Source organism: Martes martes (genome assembly GCF_963455335.1).
Source record: "Martes martes genome assembly, chromosome: 11".
Taxonomy (NCBI): Eukaryota; Metazoa; Chordata; class Mammalia; order Carnivora; family Mustelidae; genus Martes; species Martes martes.
The window spans coordinates 28,408,840-28,433,947 of record NC_137899.1 but is presented as its reverse complement, the minus strand read 5'-3'; the positions used below and the strand labels follow the sequence as shown (position 1 = coordinate 28,433,947).

Below are 25,108 nucleotides of genomic sequence, written 5' to 3'. Positions count from 1 at the left end.
TATACAGGGCATGGGGAAGTCTTGAGTTGTGATTAAGAGAAACGACTGATCCATACTGCCACCGACCAAATGGAGAAGTCAAGTAGATTACTAAGGAATAAATCTCCCCATTTTCCACGTTTAATTCAGATTTAAATTAGAGGAAAAACTCTATCCTCTGTTGTAGACGGTTGTGCAGTACTTTACTCTTTTTTCTTTTTCTTTTCTTTCTCTCTTCTTTTTTTTCTTGTTGGAGGTTAGTAACATAAGTTTGGGTACCAATCCTAGATTTGCATGTACTAAAAATATACAGGTAACCTCAATACTTTCTCTGTAAAGTGGAGGTAATAATAATAGTTATCCATATGTTTGTCATGAAGATATACAAAAATACTTAAGAGACATAAAATGTGGAATATGCTTAAAACGGTGCTCTGATAAATGTCTATTATTATTTATGCTCTAGAGTTGATGCATTTAAGTTACTTATAGCAAAATCAATAAGGGAGATAACCTGGTGATTTCCCAGGCACATTTCTGAAATTAGTGAAGATGGTATTTCTAGTTATTTTTAAATTAAAAAAATATAGTGAAAATAATAAGGTTGCAGAAACTATAATCAGATGAACATTACTGACTAGCCATCACAATGATCAAAAACTAGGATACTTGAGGTAGAAAGAAAGATAATAAATTCAGTTCTACTTACAGTTGAAAAATCATGAAAAATGTAATACAAAGAATGGAAATGCAAAATGAAATATAAAAAAATCCATGAAATGAATTTATATAGCTTTAGCAACTCTCTCAGGTTATTGTTGTTAGGGTTACTGGTAGAAGATAATTTCTACTGTGGCTAGAGAGAGCATATCTCCTATTTCTTTGTATGACCTCATATCTATTAGTACATTGGGCACTCAGAGATTATTAATGTCATTTCCCAGCAGGTGCAAGAATTGGAGTAGGTTTTAACATATGATTTATGTTTGTAATAAGATGTGTAAATACAACAGTCATCCAAGAAATAGTAAATGGGCCAATACGGTGGGGGCGAGGCGGATAAAAATACTTTCAGTTACCCACTTTATACCCACAGGTCCTAGAGGATGTGGGCCAGGATTTTTAGCAAAACCCATCTGTAGTTGACAGACTTTGTGTAATTCCTCTATTTTCTGCTCCTCTTAAATAAATTATTTGGCAAATTTTTTTGCACTGTTACATCAATTTTTCAGTTACATTTTGCTCAAGAATTTTGGATTTGGATCCCAGAGGAGCCTCTGGGAAGCCTTAGGGTATCAGATAAACTTGGACTGGAGGAGCGCCAGGCATATAAAAGAACCTCCAACAAGGATAATACTAGCTGTAAAATCCTCCTTCCTTAGGAATCTGAACAGATAAAGGAAAAGACAGTTTTGCAACTTCCCCTTTCAAAGATACAGATCTCTGTCTTTCAAAACAGCACTATTGTTTGCTAATCTTCCTGCAATGTCAAGTGTAATTTTTGTGCTTTCTCCTGATTACTTGAATAAACAGCACATTGCAAAATGCTTCTCTGGGGCAGCAGTTAAAGCATCGTTGCGTAGGACGAGACAGAAACCACTATGAGGTTAAGACTGCCATCACGACTTAATCAGTATAAATAACTTTTTAAAACTTCCTTATTATATCATTCAGTCAAGATTTCTTGAATGCTTACTAAGTGAAAAGCTAGAAATAAATAATTTGAAAGATACAAAGAAATGTAAGGCCTAACTTCTACCTTTAACGAGTTTACAAACTACTCAGAAAACTAAGACAACACATATGCATGGATGTTTGTTGTTGTTGTAATCACTACTACAAACTCAGTGGCTTAAAACAATGCAAGTTTATTATCTTTGTTCATGTAGGTCAGAAGTCTCCCATGAGTCTCCCTAGGAAAAAATGCACATGATGGCCTACCAGTGTTCCTTGTGGGAACCCTGAGGGAAAATCTGCTTCCTGCCTTTTTCAGCTTCAGGAGGCTGCCCCAGTCCTTAAGTTGTGGCGCTCTCCCTTCATCCGGAATGTCAGCAATTTGCATTTCTCTGACCCTTCTTCAGCCCTCATAGCAAGGTCTCTCTGAACACAGCTGGGGAAGGTTCTCTGATTGAAAGGACTCAGGACGAGGTAGTGTCCACCTTAATAACCCGGGATAATCTCCCACCCCAAAGTCTTTAACCTTAATCACATATGCCAAGTCCCTTTGCTCTGTAAGGTAACATTCACTGGGTGGAGCAACCAGGACAGGGGCATCTTTGGGGGCCATTCTTCTGCCTACCACAACATATAAAATCAATGTAGTATCTTTAGCACCTCTCAGAGTGCTCCATAAATGTTTTGAATCAATGAATGAATAGAAAGATACATAAAGCAATGTATTAAAGATATAAGGGAAGAGTATTTAGGAGATACACGGCACTTGTACATAAATTTACAGAGCTTGGGTATGGTTACAGAAATATCTAATTGTTTGAAGTCAAAAGATTCCAAGTCAAGACTTAAACATATCAATTTAGAATTTATTTTAGTATATGCTCATAAATATATTCTTGGGTATTGTTTTAACTATCAATAATCAATTCTAATGTCAATGCATGTTAATAGCTCCTAAATTTTGTTATGAAAAATAATATATTATTAAGATAGTATTTCTTAGAGCTGAAATCAATTTCAGTAGAGCATCAATGGACATGGATGTTGGGTTTTGTCTTAAATCAATGTCTAAAGATGTGTGTCAGAGAATAGGGGTCTTTGAGAGTTCTAGAAAAGTAGATTTTTATTTTCAGTTTCAATTTCTTCTTTTGTAAATTGACAGACTTTGGGTCACTTAAAAATCTAACAGTCCACTAGCTGGTAAGCTGGTGTTCTTAAGAGTAGTTTGGGGTGGTTTTGACAAAAAGATTTTATTTATGATTCATATGTGTGTATATGTATATGTGTGTTTAGGTGCATAAAATTAAATGGTAAATTTGCTACTATCTTGTCATGCTGCTTAAAGACAAACATCATACATTTTGGGTATATTAGGGGAAAATTAATAAAGCCTACCCAGAGCCTACTTTTAATAGTAAGATGTTCTAGACACCGCTTGCTATAAACTGCAAGGTGGACAGTATCTTTAATTGTTTATTTTATAGACTTGAATATGAAATGAAGAAGTAGCTTGAATTATTTGGATATAAGAAAAAAATATTTTATTATTGAGAAATTGAGTCAATAAGGATTTTTTTTGGATGGAGCATGTCAATACTCTTTTTAACTGATTTAATGGAAAAAAGCCCACAAATACTCTAAGTTTCTGGATGTTGTATTTCCCTATGTAACTTCAAGAAAATTATTTTAATGGCATGAAGCCAGGCAAGATGCCAATGCAAAGTTAAGCATGCCCCAAATTTTTACATTTTAAAATATCAAAGTTTTACTTATATACAATTTTTCACTAGCAATATTTTATCACATGGAATTCTGTGACCTTTTTCTGCCTCTCTAGATTAGTTAATACAGTGATGCATCTGGAAATTTAAATTCATAGTTAGTGTCACTCAAAATTTATTGTAAAATAATAATGGAATTTTAGATTAAATAGCTGTTAAACACTAGGGGGTTTCCTAATATCATTATGCCAAACGCATGTCATCACTTTGTGTTTTTACTTTAGGTATTTTCTGTTTGAGATATTAATGACCAAAAGAGTATCTTAAATATTTCAGTACCAATAAGGATAGTAATAATTAAAATTGTATTATGTTCCTAAATATTTCCCACATGCTTTGTATGACTATTAACCACCATTACCATAATTGGTTATTATAAAGTAAATATAATTATAAATCACTGTCACACCTTTGTTATAATCATTTTTCAGAGGAGTAAAGTGAATTAATTTGTTCAGGTTTTCTCCGTTAGTCAGTGGTTTATTTAGGGTTTGAAGCAGTGGGCCTTGACTTTATCTTTTTGTATGCATAAGAAAATTAAATAAATAAGTTCATAAGGAGAAATGTTAAATCACAGAGCATTAAAGCTATATATTGTACAAAAATCCTGAATTAAAAATTAAGCAAGACGCAATGTTTTCTTCTGATAAGTAACTCTTGGGATGCTGCTGAGTAACCACAAGGCATGTAGCCCTCTGGGGAGGTAGAAATTTGTTTCTGAGGAAAGTAAAAAAAACCAAAAAAAAAACAAAAAAAACACAAACCTGGAGAAAATATTAGTATGACTTTAAATTAAGAAATGCTAGAATAAGTATATTCTCTTGGGGGTGAACAGAGGTGGCTAAAGAAATTATTTTATTTACTTTTAGAAGAGAAGGCTGTAACCTCTCTTACTCTTAAAAATAAATAAATAAGTAAATGAAGCATGTGAAAGAGATTCAGAAAACTCTAGGAACATTTTTTTTCTTTTATCAGGGCAAAGAAAAAAATAAGTTTGAGATAGTTATAATCTGGTGTTCTTCATTGTGGGTGTTCTGCTAAATGTCATCACCTAGTCAATATACGAGGTATAATTCTGTTTTAGAGTTGCAGGGTGAGAACATTTTGTTCATTCTAGAGTTCATTTTTCTCTCTTTTTTCAGAATTAGATTAAAACAGTGAGCAACATACTTCATCTGTCCTTTAAGCTTGGCAATTTCCATAACTTTGCTATTTTTTCCTAACATTATTGTGAATTATAAAAGCATATAAATATAGCAAGATCAATTAAGGAATATAGACAGTTTCAAGAACCATAATTTGCCTCCTCATATTCAACATTACATGGCAAGAAAACAGCGATGTTTCTGGTGGATCTGAGAGTCCCTTAGCTCTATAAAGTCTCAGGAGTCCAGTGAGTACAAAGACGCCCAAACTCGAGAGAGGTAAGAAGTCTGCCAAGTACTGCACCATTTAGAATGAGAAGTCCCAGGCTCATAGATTAGGAATTTAAGTGTAAGATTTAAAAGAAAACAAACAAACAAACAAAAAAAACCTAAACCATACGGTCTTTTAACAAACAAACTAGATGTAAATTTAGTCATTTAAAAAAAATTACCAAGTCCTTATGTTATATGGGACCATGCTATCATAGCATTAAATAGCTCTTTAAGTAATTCATGAGTAGGTCCAATACACCAGATGCTACATAGTCTAGTATATTATAAAGAACCCTCCCCCCACACACACCCCTACACATATATAGACAGACGCATTCACACAAAAGCAGCGCCTCACCAGGTGAAGCCTTTTTCTCTCAAGTTTGAAATGTAATTCCTGGTGTTGAGTGCCATCTGGTAAATGGAGTTGCCCTCAGATATCCCCAAGACCACAATAAACATGCAACATGTACATATAATAAAAGGGAAACCTCACTTTTATTATGTGGCTTTTAAGATGCTCAATGAATGGATTAAACAGTTGCTTTGAAAAGGGTCTTATTGTGAATATTTCATTTTTTCTTACACTAATGATTTTATCCTCATTGGATTTTCAACTCAGAAAAAAAGATATCGATTCCCCAAGTTCATACATTTTACTAATATGCCAGTGCCCAGCATACCAGGTGTGGAATGCTTGGGCTTTATAAGTTTGGGGGCACTGCAGATTTAACAAAGCAGCCAACACCTGGAAATACATAAAAGCTGGCCTCTAAGCACAAGGTGATGAGTGTTAGTTAACTAGGCCCCCTGGATTCAGAGAATGGCCCCTCGTGGCTCAGAAAAGAAAACCGAAAGGCAGCATCATAGAGTTTAGTTTTAGCTCAGATTTCCTGGTGTTCTCGACGCCTATCTTCTCTACTCCCAAAAGACAAGAAACAGCTCTAGTTAGGGCCGTCCTTTTGGTTTTCAGAGAATTTCTTTTAATATGCGCCATGCTACTGCTTTATAGACACGAGTGAACAGCAAGGGAAAAATGCTGATTTCTGTTGAAGTGGATATGACATATTTCTAGAAGAAAGATAACCCTGCTTTTTAAAAAAAAAAAAATATTTATTTATTTGAGACAGAGAAAGAGAGAAAAAGTGAGAGACCATGAGAGGGGAGGTCAGAGGGGGACACAGACTCCCCATGGAGCTGGGAGCTTGATGTGGGACTCCATCCCAGGACTCCAGGATCTTGACCTGAGCTGAAGGCAGTCACTTAACCAACTGAGCCACCCAGACACCCGATAACCCTGCTTTTTAACTCACTTGACAATTCCTACCTTGTGATGACATACTTGAACTGTTACTGTCGCTTCCCTGGATGTTGCTTTGTGGTCTCACCACAAACGCTGCAACAGATTTCCTGGGAGTGTGGCAAAAGTCATGAGTGAGTGGATGAGTCTATGATTTGCTTGAGTAAACTTTAGAGTCTTTTTAGTGGTTAATCCATGTTGAATTAAGAAAAAAAAACTTTACATTATGCCTATAATTCATCCTTAAGTCCTGTCTATTATTTTCAGTCAGGTCTTTTTTTTTTTTTTTCTTTTTTCTTTTTAATGTTATAGGCAAAGACTTGCCACATTCCCAGGACCCTCTACTCAAAAGTATAGATTGCATCTGATTCCTTAGAACACAGAAGTTTTGTTAAAAATCCCTATTTTAAAAAGTTTTTCTCATGGCCAATTTCTCTGTGCGTGTGTCCATACTATGTTCTGGACTTATCCTTCAAACAATGAGCTGTCTTCAGTCATTGTTACTCTACGTTCAAAAAACGAAGTAACTGAAGTCCTGTTAGGCATGTTCAAACTGTGTGAAGTAGAAATGGAGAGAAAGGGGGGAACTTCAGACGAAATGTCACCAGTATACAGGTTATTCTTTGGTATCCTCTTTTATCGTTAACATTGCTTTGCCATGCCCCTCTCATTGAGCCTGTAATCACATTTAGATGACATTTATATTAACCATCTTAGACTGGAGCAACATTATCTAATAGAACTCTTGGCAATGATGAAAGTCTATATCTGCATCGTCCACCAGGAGAGCTGGTAGCCGCACACATTTAGCTATTGAGTATTTGGAACAAAGCGCAACTTTAAAGTTCAGTTTTAGTTTTACTTAATTTCAGTTGGAATTTATGAAAGCATAAATGCCTGAGGCCATCAGACTGACAGCACCAATGTAGGCTTTTATGTGATCGCTGTACCCACTCTTCAAATAAATATGCCATCACATCTGGTTGTATCATATTGTTTTTTGATTCCGCTTCCTATATTTAAAAATGTTATCTATCTGATCCAGCATTTTAGTCGAACTACTACTCAGTGTTAGGCCTTAGAAACACTTTTAAATTTTGTTTTCTGTACAGCAATTACCCAATAGCCATTTTCTGTCGCTGGAGTATATACTCCTGTTTCATGAGGAGCTCCTAGAAAAGATACCCTTGTCCTAGTCCTTAGTTGCTACAACAAAATGCTACAGGGTGGCTGGTTTACAAACAACAGAAATTTATATCCTATAGTTCTGGAAGCTGAAAGTTCAAGATCAGGGCACCAGCAGATGTGGTCTGGTGAGGGCCTGCTTTCTAGTTCACAGATGGTGCTTTGTTGTGCCCTCATAAGGTGGAAGAAGCAAGAGATCTCTCTCTTTACAGGCACTAATCCTGTTCGTGAGGATTTCATCCGAAGCCCCTGCCTCCTCATACTATCATCTCTGGGGGTTAGGATTTCAGTATTTGCACTTTGGGGGAACACAAACGTTCGGATGATTGCCCCTTGGATTTAGGCCAAGGTGAATTAATGTGTTGACCAACATTGTATACACATGCTCTGAAATGAGCCATATTATATAAAGAAAACTAATACAAATTACAATGAATTTTGCAATACTCTCCTACATTAAAGTTAGTCAACACGAATTCTTCAGTGGTGAGTCCTATAGATGACAAATCACCAATTAGAGGGTATAACAAATAAGGAAGGAAAGAATAAGAAAATATGGTTGCATGGGAAAAATAAGCAACACCAAAAATTACACTGGTGCCTCTTCCTAAGATGTGGGAGGTAAGAATTGTATAAAAGTATGGTGACTCCTAAAGAATTCAGTAGAATAATCACATTTTCAAGCTGGGAAGGATGTTGGAAATCTCTCAATCTGGATTTCTGTCAATGTGGCGACTTATACCGGGACAGCTGTGGCTTCGAGTCACGCTTTATTAACAGTTTAACTGAATGCTAGTTACATACCACCTCCAAATCTCAGTTTCCTTACTTATAAGTCAGTGACAATAGAAATACATACCTGTTAGATACACATATCTCTTTTTTTTCCCCCAGGTAGGAGGATTGGTAGGTGAGATAATACCTTTGAGATGTTTAGCACAGTACCTGGCACATAGTGTCCCATTTTAGTGGTAGGGAAACAGAGCTTAAGGAGCTTAATTAATTTTCTCAATTAGTGGCACATTTCATGAGATAGCTGGGACCTGAAACCAGGTATCTGACTAAACTGGGTCTAAGAGTAGAGGCACCAAACAGAATGGCACCATGCACGTGCCAGTCACTGTTAAGTGATTTGTTAAAATGAAATGACTAGCCCAAGAGCACAGAACTCATCAGTGGTCTGCAAAGCACAAAGTCACACCAGCTTCTTCCCCATGTGTACAAATGCCAATATCACTTGTGCTTGAAAACTTGGGGCTTTTGAAAATATAATTTTTTAAAACTATGGGCAACCTTTTAAAACAGCAAGTATAATAATGTACATTTTTTCCTATCAATCCATCTAGTTTATATGGCTTACTAGAGACTTCAAAGTTATCATCGATTTAAAATGATATTATATTGGCAATGAGTATTCAGCTTGTATTTAAGTAATCACACAGGGTGTAGCAATTAAAAATTCTCCTTACAAGATTATCTGTTTTATCAAAAAAATTTCAGATACATTTTCGGGGACTTTTACAAACAGTTTAACACTTAAAGAATATAAGGGTGAGAGCAAGGGATGGTCAAATCATCATTACTATAACTTAGAAAGAACAAAGGGAATGTGTTACCAGGACAAAGTGAAATAATAGCACAACTAATAATTTATTTTACGTGCATATTTCTTTATAGTTTAGGGAGATTTTAAGTTATTTATATATTGGTTTATTTTATAGCATATTACTGAGCATTTCTTATATGTTCCATCCTGAGCTAATTTTGGAGATTATAATCTTAAACAAAAGACAGGTGGTTCTTCTCATGGGCTTACAGAAATTTTTCCATTCTATGGGGTATGACCAACTCTTCGAGTCTCATACCTGGATCTTTATTCCTTTGGGATCTTTTGGAAGTTATATTAGGATAGAAATAATTTACCTAAGTTTTCTCAGCTATGAAATAGGAATTACAAAAATTCTTTCTATTTATGAGTTTATTGTAAGGATAAATAAGACAAATTTTAAAGAGCATTAGACCCAATGCCAGCATATACTAAAAGCTCAACGCATATTAGCTATCATTTTAACACAGAGAAACCAATTAACCTGTCAAAGGAGAAATATAAACATATAATTATAGATAGGTTTAAGTGTTTATTGTATTTAGTGTGACAATAAAAATTGTGAAAATGTGTGACCTATTAAATAAGTTTATTCAACTTCCTTGTGGTGCTCTAAATCTCTTATCCAAGATGGCTTTTGCACCAAGCCTATAATAATTGCAATCATGCTTAGAGCCCTGATTCTGCTTTCTGTGAGAGAGAGAGAGAAAACAAAAACAAAAACAAAAAACAAAGACTGGTCTCCTTTACTCTTTACCCACGAGTACTTACTTACAGCAAAATCTAGCTTCTTTAAAAAAGAGTCTGAATCCCTAATAGAGCACAAAAGATGCTTTGGGGCATTTCAGGATCACGGCCAGGCAATACACTGAAATTGAGATTTTCCAAAAAGCCTATCAGAAAGTAAAAAGACAGTAACATGGATATTTGGGACACCAGGGAGAGGCTGCCAAATGATTTTTCTGTTTGCTCCGTTTTGTTTTTATAAGGAGAAAATGATTAAAGAGGATTTACAGTAAGAGAAGTTACTATAAAGTAGATAACTGAAAAGTAATTCTCTTAATCCCAGGCTTCTCTTGCTATCCTAAACTTGGGTGTTTTCTGGAGGGGGGGCGGTGGGTGGAGCTGGAGGAGGAGGAATGACAGCCGCGCTGGAAGGGAAGGCAGTTCTGTGCGGATGGCATGAATTCTGCCCACTACCACTTCTGTGCAGCTGCACACTGCCCCAGAGTCATTTTCACATCATGCCCACTTTCCCTTCCTCTGTCGACAGAAAAGCTGGTTCCCATTTGTGCCCATCTCAGAGATGCACAGGGAACTATCCTCCCAAAGCCATTCCAAATAAAGTCAGCTCTTGCCTGAAGTAGTCAGAGCATCACCTGGGGATGCAAAGATAAATCAATCCTCTCAGTAAAAGGAGAGGTTTGAGCAATGATCTCACAGATTCTGCAGACATGAGTCTCCCCACCCCCCACCTCCTTCCACTCTCCCCATGCAATCTCTCTATCTCTCTGTTTAGATTTTGGGAGGCTAGTGGGTGCATTCAGAGGGATGGAGCTGGAGAAGAGAGGCACTTTCATTATTCAGGAATTAAAATGGATTGAGAGATTTCCAGTTAAAGTCTTAGAAGGTACGTGCATCTTACAGACACACGTGCGTGCGTGTGTGCGTGCGTGTGTGGTATAAGGACACATAGTCCACGCTACATTTATCTGTCAGAGACAGGCAGCAGATAATCCTAATCTCTTAGATATTTTAAGAGAGAGAATGACCAGATTTTATCACGGATCCCAAATCAGGCAAGTTTCTCTGGTGCACTTTAGGTACATTGGTGTTGTTTGCACAGGTTAGTGTAGCTGCCAAAAGAAGCTGCCCGCTCTCGGCATTCTGGGCTGGGGCAGTTTTCTTACCTGACACGGTGGGTGTCCGGTGGGTGTCCTTGTTGCTTGTTTATTTTTAACTCACAATGCCACACCTTTTCTTACTTGAGGTCCTTTTACCTGGGCTGGACCTGCCTGGCTCTGCCTCCTCGCCTGCCTCCCTCCTCCCTCCCTGTCTCTCCCACTCCAGGGAACCTGTGTTAGTGTTTTGAATCCCTACTTTGCTCCAGCAGGGAAACCAGACAGATTAGAAGCTAAAGCACATTTGACTGAAAGGCAGCTCTTCGCTTTCTTCTGCTGCTGCTTCCCCTTCCTCTTTTCCCAAAGAGACATGTAAACACATGTATTTTCCTGTTTAAATTTAGCGAGTTGGTCCTCTGCCTGTGCCTTGATTTAGCTATTGGGCTGAGCCTTGCTCCTCCCTTCCCTACTCGGAGAGGAGTCACAGGGATCTGGAGCTCGAGATTCCAAATTGAGCTGGCCTCAGGCCAGGTGACCTTTTCTTTGTAAGTTTCTTTCCTAAGCAGAGTTGGGGGGGGGGCGGGGACCTGGGATCTCTTTGGTGTTGTTGGGTGGGGGGTGGGGGGGCAGTTAGAGAAAGGGGGTGGAAGAGAGTAAGGGCTGTTGTTAAACAGTTTCTTACCGTAAGAGGGAGTTCAGACCTAGATCTTTCCAGTTAATCACACAACAAACTTAGCTCATCGCAATAAAAAGCTGCTCAGAGCCGACTGGTTCTTTTAGGCACTGAGTCGGAACAGGCTTCTCTCAGCCAGGCATCTCGTCCAGTGGGATCCGCCAGCGCGTCCGGCAGCACCATGTGGGGGACCAAACTTCTGCCAGTCCTGCTGCTGCAGCATGTCCTCCTCCATCTCCTTCTGCTTCCCATCGCCATCCCCTATGCAGGTTAGTCTTCTCTTCTTCCTTGTTAGTCTTCCTTTAACTCTCTCCTGCTGACCTTTCCTTTCCTTAACACCCTCTTCACCCCACCCTCAGCATCATTTCTTAACTCAGTGTGTGGCATGGTTTTTTTTTTTTTTTTAAACATCTCGTGGCTCTTTCTTTTGATATTCTCTTTTTCTGTTTGCAAAGCATTTACAATGATAATTAACATCCCCTGAATGTGTCCTCCTCCCCAACCCCACCCCCAGCTCCCCCTTAGCCTCCTGGTTGTGGACTGTGGGGCAGGAATGAAGTGCTAACGCTGGCTGGAATTTTGCTGGTTTGGACAAGTTTAAAGCTGAACAGAAGGTCTGGGCTTGAAGAGGGGAGAGTGACTGTCAGTACAGCAGGGACTCCCTTCTTTCCAGAGGATTATTTTCCATGACATTCCTCTACCCCATGTCACTCAGTCAACCTTCAGGGCTAAATGATGACTTTATACAGGTTTTCATTTGGAGAAGGCAGGTTAAACTCTGGAGATATGCATGTCATAAAAATGAAAGAGAAAGCCTCTCTTCTGAGATCTCATTCTGTCTGGGTATGGATGCCTGCCCTTTGAAACTGCAGTGCAAGGGAGGCACAAACTGTGTGACTCTGATTAAAGCTGGCGAATGGCTCCTTTCAGTCTCCCATTTTCTCCCTCGAATTTACAGGTTGGGAAGGAACTGCTGGCGAGTTCGTACTACCTTCCTGGAAGTGTAGAGATTCCATTTGCCGCTTTGGGAAGTTCTCTGTTGTTATCAGGGCAAGAGGAAACATCTGTATTTGTTTGTACTATCATTGTAGTGGCTGAGATGCCAATGGGAGAAGGTAGTGAGCACCATGAGTAGGCACAAGGGAATAAAAGAATGGAACAAATGCCCACATGGTAGACATAGCCCTTTCATAATACAAACCAGAGGACTGGCCATATCTTTGGAGATAAGCTAAATATGAAATTTATCAGAGCTCTGATCAGTTTCTGATGTAATACCCTGGTTGAAAACATCGAGAATTTGCAAAATGACAAGGGAAAGCATTCGACCCACATGGCTTTCTTCTTCTGTTTTGTGAAGTGGTCCTTGTGAAAAACAACAGTGTGCAGGAAGGACCAGTTTGAAAACATGTAGGTAAGATTTCCAAAGAGGCGAAAAAGAAGTTAGTTCAATCAGGCAGGTTATCATGCTTGAGGTGTGTCATGCTAAAATGAACTCTCGTAAGGCATTGCTGATTTTAGGGGATTTTGAGTGTAAACTGAAATCATGGCTAATATTTGGAGGGCTTTCATTTTTAAAGATTCAAATGGTGATGGTCTGAAGTATATTATAGTTACCTGAAATCATCTTGCTAATGCAAAGGAAACACAATGTGGAAAACCCAAACGGTAGATCAACCATAGACAACGTCTATTTGTTTTTGGCACACATTACGAAGTTTTGGCAGGAGATATACATTCGTAATTATATTTCACTTTGGCTAATGTTGAAATGACTGCGTTTCCTGAGTATAGGGAGAATGCAGCCCAAGAGTGTGCTGGCAGGCAAGGCAAGGCCAATTGGGAATTACAGATATGCTGTGAATAATTCCTGAAGTGGATAACGCTAAAATTGTCATCAAAAAAGGGTCTGGCTTAGTTTGGGTGGCAAGTTTATTTTGATAGATTTTTTTTTTTTTTTTTAAATAACGTTCTCCAAAATGGAGACCATGGATAATCCTTAGAACATACAAAGTTTGTCCTTTTTTATATCCTCTAACATTAAACATTTAGAGTTTTTTGTTTTTGTTAGTTGCTTTGGTTATACTTTTAGGTTTATCTTATGAGTCTACACTTGTACATATTGCAGAATAATACAATGTTAGAAAAGTAGTGGATACTATAATGAGGTGACAACCAATTATAAGCGGAATGTATTATGGAGATCATTTATTGCAATGTTTCTTAAGAAATATGCAAATAGTGGATCCAAGCCATCCTTATAGGAGGAGCTGGTCTACATAGAATTACCCCCATCCACTTCCACCTACACTGGAAACAGATATCCAATTACCTGTACCAAAAGAAGCACTAAGTAAGCATCTAATGTCCAGGAACCTGTGGGAATATAAAGATGGACAAATGAGAAAGAAACCTACATTTGTTAGGCAACTATTATGGACCATGTCCTAAAAAAGAAATTATCTAACTCTAATAAGATTTGCAGTATTCAACTCATTTTACATGGGGAAATTGAGGTTAAATTGAGGTTAACAACTTTAATTATCTTATGGTAAAGAGATAGAGCTGAGATTCCTACCCAAATCTACGAGAAGGCAACATGTGCTGTTTTTTTTTGCCCTTTTACTTATATTGAAGCCAGAAACAGTGAAATCAACTGGAATTGTTTTTTAAAAATCCATTTTGCTAAGCAATGTATGAAAATCTCTGTGTTAGAAATACTATAATACTATGGTTTAGAGTTCATTTCTAGCTTAAGAAATTTGGGGGAAATATGGTACCCAAATTGAGTATGAAAAAATGGATAATAGTATGGTCAGTACGGAAGTCAGGGGAACACAAAGTGGCCAAAGACATAGAGGTGAAAAGTAGGAGGACAGGTAACCATGTGCGACTGGTGTACTGAGCACCTGAGTAGTATGGCCTGTGATTAGAAAAATAAGATAGGGTTGCATGCATAAGCATGAATATTGTGCCAAACTGTTCTGAACATCTTGGGTAGTAGTTGGAAATCTTAAGAGTAGACAAGAAACCTGACTTAAGTTGTACTTCAGCATGGTTGTTTTGGTTGCTGCATGGAGGGAGAGTTGTTGGCAGAAACAGGTGGTGAGGGAAGAGACTAGGAAGAAGTGTCTGTGACAATGACATCCTCAACAAGGAAGCTGAATTAAGATGAAGAAGGGAGGCCCTGAATCACACCTTGACTATCACTTCATTGTATAAACCTCTTTGGAAGAGATTATTTTGCTTGCTTCTCAAATACCAACTGGGAAATCCAAGTCCTAGATAACAGCAACGAAACTGTGAACTGGTATTTATGATTCTTGTCTTTGGGAAGGCTAAAATCTCACAACCATTCTCTCCATTAATTATTTGTGTACTTTCATCTTAACATCTTGCCACTTCAAGCTGTTAATCACTAATCATGTGGGTAGGTTTCTCAGAATATGTGGAGCCAGATTCCTGCTTCTTTCCACACCCTGCAAATCCTTTCCTTGCATGATTTTCCTTTGAAGTCAGTGGTTAGTCCATACAGAGAAGAAAATATATGAGGTACTGAGAGAAATGAGTGTGAGGCCAGGGACCAGAGGGAGAAATGTGTCTTTCTTCAAGCACCTTGATACATTTGACCCTACTTTCTGTTTGTAGGTTTTCACTAAGATCCTAATGATTTCAGCTCTAAAACAGGGATTTCTGGTTCTTCAGGAAATATAGCTTCCAGAATGTTTTCCCATACTGGGAGATGAGGAGAAAGGAGTTGTAATTTAAAGTACAAGAAAGCATGACAAAGTTGCAGCGATCTCTCACCCTTTGATTTCATTTCAATATTTTGTTTATAAACTTCAACTAATAATTATGCACACACACACAAAAAAAGTAGGGAAAAATCTGATCCAAAGTGGTGTTTTTTGTTGTTGTTGTTGTTGTTTTTGTTTTTGTTTTTAGTTTCTTCCCAAATTAAGCTGGTCTTTGAACTGTTTCAGTAAAACAATCATCAGTTGTTAATACATATGGAAGAAAAAGTTGAAAATCTTTTCAGAAAAGGAGTTTTATTTTGACATGCTGTCTTTTAGACTCCTGTTTAAACTTTTCTTTTATTGAAGAAGAAATTAGTTTTATAGATGCCTGGATTACATGATGTACAATGAGCTTGAACTTCACCTTTTTGAGTAATTTGTTACTGACCCAGTAGAAATGAGTAAATTATAAAGGAAAGCTTCTAAATCATGAGAAATAAATAGTGAAAAGAGAATTCTGGTATCTGGTTCCCATTGCCTTTGGTTAGCTCTGTAGCCCCATACAAGCTTTTCACTCCTATCTATTATCTAGTAAAGGGAAATCATAGATTTATTTGCTTTTCTGAATGCTTTTTGATCTTTAGATGAAAGAGGTGATGGAAAAACTTAGCAACAAGCAAGAATTAGACTACTTTTATGAGGTATAGTCACACATTAACACATCTCAATAGGACAACTGAGGATCTGTAGAATTAAACACAATGAACAATCCCACAGAGACCTCTTTTCTCTACAGTAGTCTTCAATACTTGCCTTCATATTGCATGGTATTGAGCCAAGAAACCGGAGCATCCACAAGGAGTTCTGCTTTATTTGCTAATTAGTAAAATACATTTCTGAATTTAATGTTTGCCTCGGACTTTTAAAATTGAGTTTTCTGCTCTTCTCTCACATTTAGATATGTATAAGAAACACATTATTCATCAGGCCAATTTTAATTCTATATTTTCAGGTAACTGAATTTATTTGAGCAATATATATACGTATATAATCCACATATCTCTATATAGTTTTATTTAATAGATTTTCAGCATCCATAAACTACTATTTGTTCCTAAGAAATACTCCAATTTACATAGGAAATCAGATGATTACTATTCTGTGAAACACTTCACAGCACTTAAGATATAGTGCACTACGGTCAAAGGAAGAAACTCCTAACGCAGAGACATATCTCCCATTAACATGGTTCTGTGGCAGAAACCAAAATGTGAAAAGAATTATACCACTTCTTTGCTTGGGAGAATAACAATTTCTTCTCTATGTCAGAAATTAAAGAATGGAATTTCAAAAACAAAGCTGAAACTTTGCATATTCATAACATTTTTATCCAAATTAATGTCTAAATATTTACTTAATAATTATAATTTAAAAAGCTTCAAATATAATATAACTTTTATTTTAGTAGACTGAGTCATCAGTATATTAGCATTTCAGGTAATTAAACAAAGTCATTTGGCAAGTCGGTAAGAATGCCAGGATTATCATCTGTCTGCCAACATTATGCAAGTCATTTGCTCCACACTCAATAAATAACATGTTGATAGATTATTTGGTTGAATGAATTTCTATGTTAAAACGTCTTTTAAATTATATCTGTTGTACCATGGCCATTCCATCTTGTAGGGCAAAGAAATGTTAAAAACGAAAACATTTTTACAGAAATTAGTACCAGTCTTTTGGGGATTGTGCTGTAGAGTTTTACAGAGGACCAGAAATTTAGAGGACTTCATGTTTTCTTTTATTTATTGTGGACTTCAGGTTAGGCTGGACATTAATGAATAGCATCTGCATGTTTAACAAACCAAGTGGAGCCAGTGGTTGCTGGCAAGTTGAGGGTATGATGCCATTGTTTGTACCTCATTCTGCTAGCCATATTTCCAAGTTTTCTGCACAAAAATTTTCACCTTCTTTTCTTGGCACATTTCACCACATATAAAGACCAGGAATGCATTTCCTGTTTGAGCATCCAAGTTTCTTCTCTACTGATAGCTCTGAACCGGATCTTCAGAAAATATTTATAAGCCATATTTCTACCTACTTAGAATTTTTTTTAAAGATGGCATCATGAGTGTTAAAGAGTGGGGGCTGGGGGTTCTGAAGTGAGGAAGCTGGGTTTCAAATGAGGTTTGCTAAATGGGCAATTAATTTTTCCCTGTGTCTTGGCTTCTTCATCTTAAAAATGAATATATTATTACTGCCTTTGTTATAAGGGTGTTCAAAAGAACTGGCAGGCAGAGGAGAGGCACAATCATGCCCATCCTTATTGTACAACAGATGCAGTCTCTTAGACATTTTGATCCTCATTTTGAAGATGGTAACCATCACTAGAAACTAGGTAACTTTGGGCACATCAAGAATGAAGCAGTAGTTCTTGATACTCTAAAGTCATCTATAAGATTAAGTCCTTTAGGATGTTTTAGTTCTGTTTTTCCCATTTTTAATAGGAGGCTTCGTGCTATCTAGGGGCCTTGTAGAATACACTCATGAAGAAAAATGATATTGCTACATTAAAGCTTGAAGTTTTACATACATTTGATTTATAGCATTTGGCTTAATTTCAAGACAAACAATTCAGTTATACTTAAGAAATAGTGCCCCCAAGCACAGAAAACACTTCTGTAGGAAATGAGAAGGGCTAAAATATGAATAATATGAAATACTTTAAAGTGAGCCAGAAGAATTTATCCACCGCACCATTTTTAGTGAGAAGTTTCTCACGTGTAATTGAATTGACTTATCTAATCAATACTATAACTTACATAAAGACCAACTGTAGAAGGAAATGACAAATTTAATTATAGAGCATGATATGATATGCCTGGGCATTTGCTTTCATACTGTTTGGAGAATATCATGTCATTTATTTCTGTAGAGTGAACTCTGTCCTAATTTTTAAAAGCATATTTCATCTTAAAGTATGTAGATGAGTGACCCTACATGACAAGTTACTTATTCTTCACTGATTACAATATTCCTCTCTTGCTCTTAACTATCCAAGAGTATCAATCCCCATCTCACTTCACCCCCAATCCTTGGAGCTCTAGTATGTTCTCAGATAAAATCACTATCTTGTGGATGATCCTTATGGACATTTTTTTTCTATATGAGCCTTAAAAGCTTTTCCTCCATTTTTTAAAAAAAATTATTATTATTAATAGAAGGACAGAAGAAAAGAAGAAACACACTTCATGAATTCAAAAAGTCAGCAAAGACTACTCTAATTAAAGAAGACCCATTACTGAAGATAAAAACAAAAAAAATGAACACTGCAGACCAATGTGCCAATAGATGTATTAGGAATAAAGGACTTCCATTCACTTGCAAGTAAGTTGCTTCATTTTGTTCTTAGGATAACTATCCAAATATAGCATCTACTAATGATCATCATGGGTTTTTTTTTTTTTTTTTTGGCTTTTTTTTTCTTTGTATTCAGTGTAATTTGCCCTTAAAAGCATAAATTTGACTTTAGTCTTAACTCATTATAACAGAAAATGTAGCTCTAAGTTGATGGAAATATGAGTAAAGGAGAGCACATAAACAGGTATCTTTTAGAACCCAGGGTGCCTTTGGTTATGGAATTTGTGTTTTCTCATCTTATGAACAGTTGGACTTTAGAAACTAAAATTCCATTAGATTGCATTTTATCCAACATTTTAAAATATTCTATTCAGAGTAAATTTTTTTTTTCTTGTAAGAGGAGTGAAGGAATTTTCAGAATATAAGTTGGGTCAGAGCCAGAATTTACTGCAACTTACATCATTGTCTTTAGGGATTTAAATAAAAGGTGTTGAGAGAATTAGATTAAAAAAAAATAGAAGGATTGGTGTCAGCAGCAAAGGCTGTTCAAAAGGAGTTAGGTGTAGTGATGATGAAGTTTCAGGTGAAAAGTTACAGAAAGATTCAAAGAGGCATGAGGGGATCCAAATGGAGGGTTTTCTTATCATTCGAAATTCCCTGTATAACCTCATAGGGAAGAATTCCTTCCTACTTTGCCAATGATCTCAAGGATAAAACTTGGGAGTTTTGGGCCACGAAGGAGACTGGTGCATGTGAATAATTTTTTGAATTGCCAGAAGAAAATGCAATCCTCATTCTTCTTTGTAAACATTCCCATCCCCTCATTTACTTTATACCCGTTTATTCCCTATTTCATTCTGTTTTTTACAGGACTGTGCATGATATCCTGTCAGTTTTGAATTCTACTCTACTGCATTTGGACAGTGACATGTAATGTGAACCCATTTTAGTAATGCCGTGGCAAGCGATGCTAATCTCATTTTACCTTTTTCAGAGAAATGAGTGTTACGGGCCTGGGGGAAAGGACCTGGTCAGAGGAGGTCCTCAACAGATGTAGTGGAGGACAGACTATCTCCCTTCTATTCAGTTACAGCTCCTCTGAAAGTATTTTTATTGCCAAACTGCCACTTTCAGGGAGATATTTCCTGGCAAGTGGAGTGGGGAATTGACTTTGCAAGTATATTCCTATGATAATTCTGTTTCTTTTCCTGACTTTCCTGCCTTGAGATTGTTAAAAATAAATTGGAGAAAACTACTCTCAATCAACATCAGAGCTGTGTAGATTTATGGCGATATTCTGACAATTGAGGAGGTTGAATGTATTGTATTTTCCCCTCACAGGCTTGGGAAGGTGGGGCAAGGGAAATAGGAGAACTTCATATTATTTATCTTTAGCTCTGAATTTGAAAATACACTGTCCTGAATCCATGAGAAAGGAAAGTATTACTGTCTTTTGATTTTCACCTTAGTCAGCCTTATCTCTAGAAAGCAAAATAAAACAAAAACCTTCCCTATGTTTTATTTATGAGGAACTAGGATGATTTTGCTGCATTACAGAACACATGTAACTTGATTACAAATTTTTACATATCCCATGTATATGAGGTTTCATACTTTCCTACTATATTCTGGTTGAGTTACATTTAGCCTTCAAATTAACTGCAAACTGTGCAGAAAACCACATGTATAATATCTTTGTACAGAAAGAATTCTTCTGCTCAAAAATGTGTCATCCTTCTCACTTGTCTATATATATGCACATGTATTTGCAATCACTAAATACATTGGTTGTTCAGAACTGAATGGACATATTGTGATACTCTGAAATTAGATTCTTAATGAATTAAAGGATCTTTTTGCAGGCTTGTTAAATGGACTAGAGTCATTGAAAGACAATGGCAAATATGCAAAGTGCTTGGAAAACACCAACAATGCTGTGTGAAAACATCTGTGATTCAGTGGGTGAGGGGTGGAACATTCTCAAACACGATCTCCTCCTGAGAAGGTATCAACAATATTGATTTTACAGAGATCGAAGTTCTTTTTTGCCGGGTAGGAAAGAGGACCAGAATGCCTGATTCTAAGCTCCTCAGAAAACTGCTATCCATGACTTGACTCAAGAGAAGAAAATACGAGGCTTTCTTCTTCCACCCATGACTGAGTAACTGGTACTGGAATTGCCTACCTGCTGTAAACAACTAGAAACTAGACAAAGTAAATTATTGAAAGGAATATAATAATTAAAACAAGGATAAGATGAAGACTCCTAAAGTCAAACTTAAAAGAAGATGCAACTCTAGAATCTGATTGTTTGGATCCAGTCTTTTTGGAGGCACAAAGTGATTCAAGGAAACACTTTTCTGAGAGAATATGGCATTGTAATGGAATGAGCAAAAAGGGTGAAGTCAGCAAACTGGAAACTTGGTTACCCACTTGTCAGATGGAATTGCCTGTGTGAATTCATGGAAACAAATCTTGCATGTTCCTGACGGGGCTCATGAGTCATCTCCAAGGCATTCTCATGTCAAAGCCATATTATCCATAGAAAAGTAGTTATATATGTGTGGCTCAACTTTATTTTAATGTGAAGTAAAGTAGCAACTGTAACTTTAACATTCGGTTTTAGATGTCTGTTTAGTTTTTTTATACGTCGTCCTTTTCTAATTACTATGCCTTCAAAGTCATTTAACACACCCCCAGCATGCTATAATAACATTATAGAGAATTTAACATGTATTGCATAAGGCTACAGTCCACCAGATCAAAATTCAAGTCTATTAATAGCCAATCCTCTCACATTACCTGCCAGCGCTGCAAAAATATACTTTTTATGATTTGCTCTTAATTACAAGTTCAGCTTTAAGATGTTCTTGTAGTTAGATATTTCAAATCTTCAATGTGTAAGTCAAAGCTCAAAGTTTATGCATATAATTTTTTGAAGTTATTTGGGTATTGAATAAAATGTACTATATAAGAATATGAGATCATAGGTAAAATGCTTTAAATAATTTTATAACATATTTTATGTTTCATAAAAGTTATTTCTCCTTATTTAAAATTACTCAAAAGTTGGCAATTACTAAGAAATAAGGGACTAGCTTGGAATATCTAAAATTATGAGAAAAATATGTGTTCTTAAAAGATATTATATGGATTGGAAATGAAAAAAATCATTATTCTTAGAAAATCTGTATTTCTTTTAATTAGTTACTTAAACTAATGGTGGTGCCATTGTAATTAGCACAAACATAGTGAGGAGTTTTAATACCATTTCTTAAAGGAAGGTAAACCGTTCAGAATTCCCACTTCATTTTCTACATTGTAAGACATGGTAACACTTAATATGTTGAAAATTTTATCAAGTTCTTTACTATTCTCAGTTAAGGGTTTTTTCCTACTTATCATTTTGTTTGGAGAGACTTTTTTTAGTGAACAACAAAACCCAATATCATACTTAGCTATAGGAATGATGACTGTAGGAGTGACACATTTTAGTAATTTTCTTCAAGACAGGTATATCAAGAGCATATGCAATGTGATATTAATAGGTTTTTTAAATTAAAAATACCTAGCAAGCAAGTCTATTTAGGGAACATTGCCTTACATAAACACTGATCCTGATACAAGATTTTCATAGCCTTTAAAAAGCTTCCATGTTTTATAACTCACCAAGAAGGGATATAATGTGCAAAATTTTACAGACATTTGATTTCAGATCCCTTTTGCTAGGAGAATCTCCTGAACTGTGATTTGTCTAATACATTTTAGGAAATATCCTTTTAGAATGTACTTTACATAATTACAAACTTTGGGAATTAGTCATGATATATCAGATATAATCATTTGTACATACTTACAAACAAAATCTTCCCACTTGCTGTGTACTTACAAAAAAAGTCTTCAGAAATAATCCAGGCAGTTGTGTTATATATTGATCTTGCTTGTTTAAGACTTCATTTTTCTACACATTGTTTAAAATAATGAGAGCATATCTAAATAGTATTCTTTTATTTAAATCTACACATATGAAAACTTAATTTTGTTCTTTCTTATTTGGCCTTCAAAATGGTAGTTTCAAAAATCACTCATGTTTTTATTATGCATATATAACTGTGTGTTCTTTTATATTGCCCTCCTTGGTTAAACCATGTACCCATTCTTTAAAAACTATATAAATTGTAGTATTCCTTCTTTTCATTTAGATATTTTTTTCAGGGCCTTTGTTTTTGATAAAGCAAGGAAACGATGCCTCTGGTTCCCTTTCAATAGCATGACAAGTGGAGTGAAAAAAGAGTTTGGTCATGAATTTGATCTCTATGAAAACAAAGGTAACTGGTTCTCCCTAAATATTTCATAACAATATAAAGCATAAAATATATGTAATTTCCTGCCACAGTGCTCTTTCCCACTAATTTTTCTATTATATGCTGGATCTGTTATGCAGTCAATTAGTCCTTTAAGACAGAGTATACTAGTGTCTTGACTATTTCAATATGATATTTTAAAGAGAGTATTTCCCAAACTTCCTGTAATTTGACTGCTCCCTCCCTCTTTATTTATTTCTAGGAGCATATCCTAGAATTGATGTTGTCCATGTTCATTTTAGAAAGTGCCACCTTAAATTAATAGTTTAAAACGCCTTATATTATAGTATATTTTGAGCTTATTACATAGCATTTTAAATGTTAAAAACTTTGGGTAATTAATCTGTCATGGTGGTGATTGCTGATAATAAAATGTGGAGATTTTGAAATATTAGTTGCGTCTTTTCCTAATTATATACTTCGAAAATCTTTAAAAGAATTGACATCCTATTATTTATTAATGTGTCTATTTTGTTTATCTGATACTATATTCACAAGTATTTACTTTGGTCCAAAGCAGATTTATATCAAGGAAATAATTGGAGAATGTTAAATAAATATATGAATTTTATAAAATAAATCTCTTATCACATGAAATAATAATTATGGATTATATTTATGATAATAGTATTTATTTCAAGTTAAGTATTTTCTTAAATTGTATTGTGTCATTAAATTTGAGTATTTGGTAATATACACAAATATTTCCCTGTTAAAAACATAGACACTTAAATTAAAATTAATTTATGATAGAAAATAAGATAATCCTAAAAAAAAAGAAAATAAGATGATCTCTACATACAAATCCTAATCATAATTTATGATCTAGTATAAGATCACCTTTTAATCTTCTAGGTTGCTAGTAACTATATATACTATTATTTGATAGGAATATATAGTTTGTTTAAATTGAATTGCTTTATAGTTTTGCAGCTGAAAAGTTAACAAAAATATAGAAAATAAGAATCAACATAATACAACTGTCACTTAGACATCAGCATAATACAACTGTCACTTAGACATACACACAGACGCATATACAAAAACCTATACAATTTTATTAAGATAAAGACAAGTTAGTTATTTTTATTATCTTAAAGTAACACTTTGAATTGAATAGATTTTACACATTACTTAATTTTTATTTTTAACATTTTCTTAAAATAGTCTGTGTATTTGAGCAAATCATTCTGTCAAATTAAGTTTGCCTGGCCAGTTGTGTATATGGACTAATCTACATTAAGTACATAGACTAATCTCTGCTGTTATCCAGGAATATAGTCACAAAATTAAAACTTCTCAGAAGTCTTTTTTCTTGTTTTGTATTATTCTGAAATGTATTGTTTTGAAAATAGTAGAAACTGTAGGCAAGAAATGTCAGTATGATTTGAGAGAACTTATAAACATTAAATACTTAAAGATTTGGATGGAATTTTCTTTTCTTTTTAAATATATATAACATATGTTACACATAGTTATAAAATTTTTCCCTGCTTTCTTCTGATAGACTACATTAGAAACTGCATCATTGGTAAAGGAGGTAGCTACAAAGGAACGGTGTCTATCACTAAGAGTGGCATCAAATGCCAGCCCTGGAATTCCATGATCCCTCATGAACACAGGTAAGAAAAGCATGAAAAAAAGAGGGTAGAACCTTTCTTTTTTACGTGTGTGTTAGCAATCTCCTGTGAGTCCTTCAGAATAATCCTACGGTTCTATAATAATGGCCAATTTTGCTGAATTGCATTAAGCCAAGGATTACGTGAATTCATGACTGAGATTCAAAGATGAATAAATTTATCATGAAGATGAAGCCTAACAGTATCTTACCTCAAAAATGTCAGCTCATACATCTTGGTGTTGGTGAGGAAGTAATGAAAAGGTGATTAAAAAAAAAAAAAAAAATTTCCCCTCCTCTCTTTGCCTTCCAGAAAGTACAGCACTCTGCAGCTGGAGTGGAGAGGTTGACCATGATATAAAAATGATGGATCAGATTCTGGCCTGAGCCAGGACCTGACTGTACTTTAACTATGGTGGTACACAACCTTGGCCACACTTTAAAAATCACCTGCTATGAGCCCTTAACAAATCTCACCACCCAAGCATCAACACAGGCCAATTAAATTAGAATCTTTTAGGGGAATAACCCATGCACTGGTATTTTGTTTTTTAAAGCTCCCTAGATGATTC

The 25,108-nt window shown here is 35.7% G+C and overlaps 1 protein-coding gene across 2 annotated transcripts in view; it reads left to right on the top strand.

Moving 5' to 3' along the window:
* Positions 1 to 11,568: 11,568 nt before the first annotated feature.
* Positions 11,569 to 25,108, top strand: part of HGF (hepatocyte growth factor) — a gene marked incomplete at its 3' end in the record, with an annotated part of 77,092 nt that continues 63,552 nt past the window's right edge. For both annotated transcript variants that reach the window (XM_080819074.1, XM_080819073.1), the window contains exons 1-4: positions 11,569 to 11,726; positions 18,416 to 18,581; positions 22,770 to 22,882; positions 24,426 to 24,540. In XM_080819074.1, the coding sequence (XP_080675200.1) occupies positions 11,639 to 11,726; positions 18,416 to 18,581; positions 22,770 to 22,882; positions 24,426 to 24,540 (482 nt within the window). In that variant the 5' untranslated portion in view covers positions 11,569 to 11,638. The remainder of the gene's footprint in view (positions 11,727 to 18,415; positions 18,582 to 22,769; positions 22,883 to 24,425; positions 24,541 to 25,108) is intronic.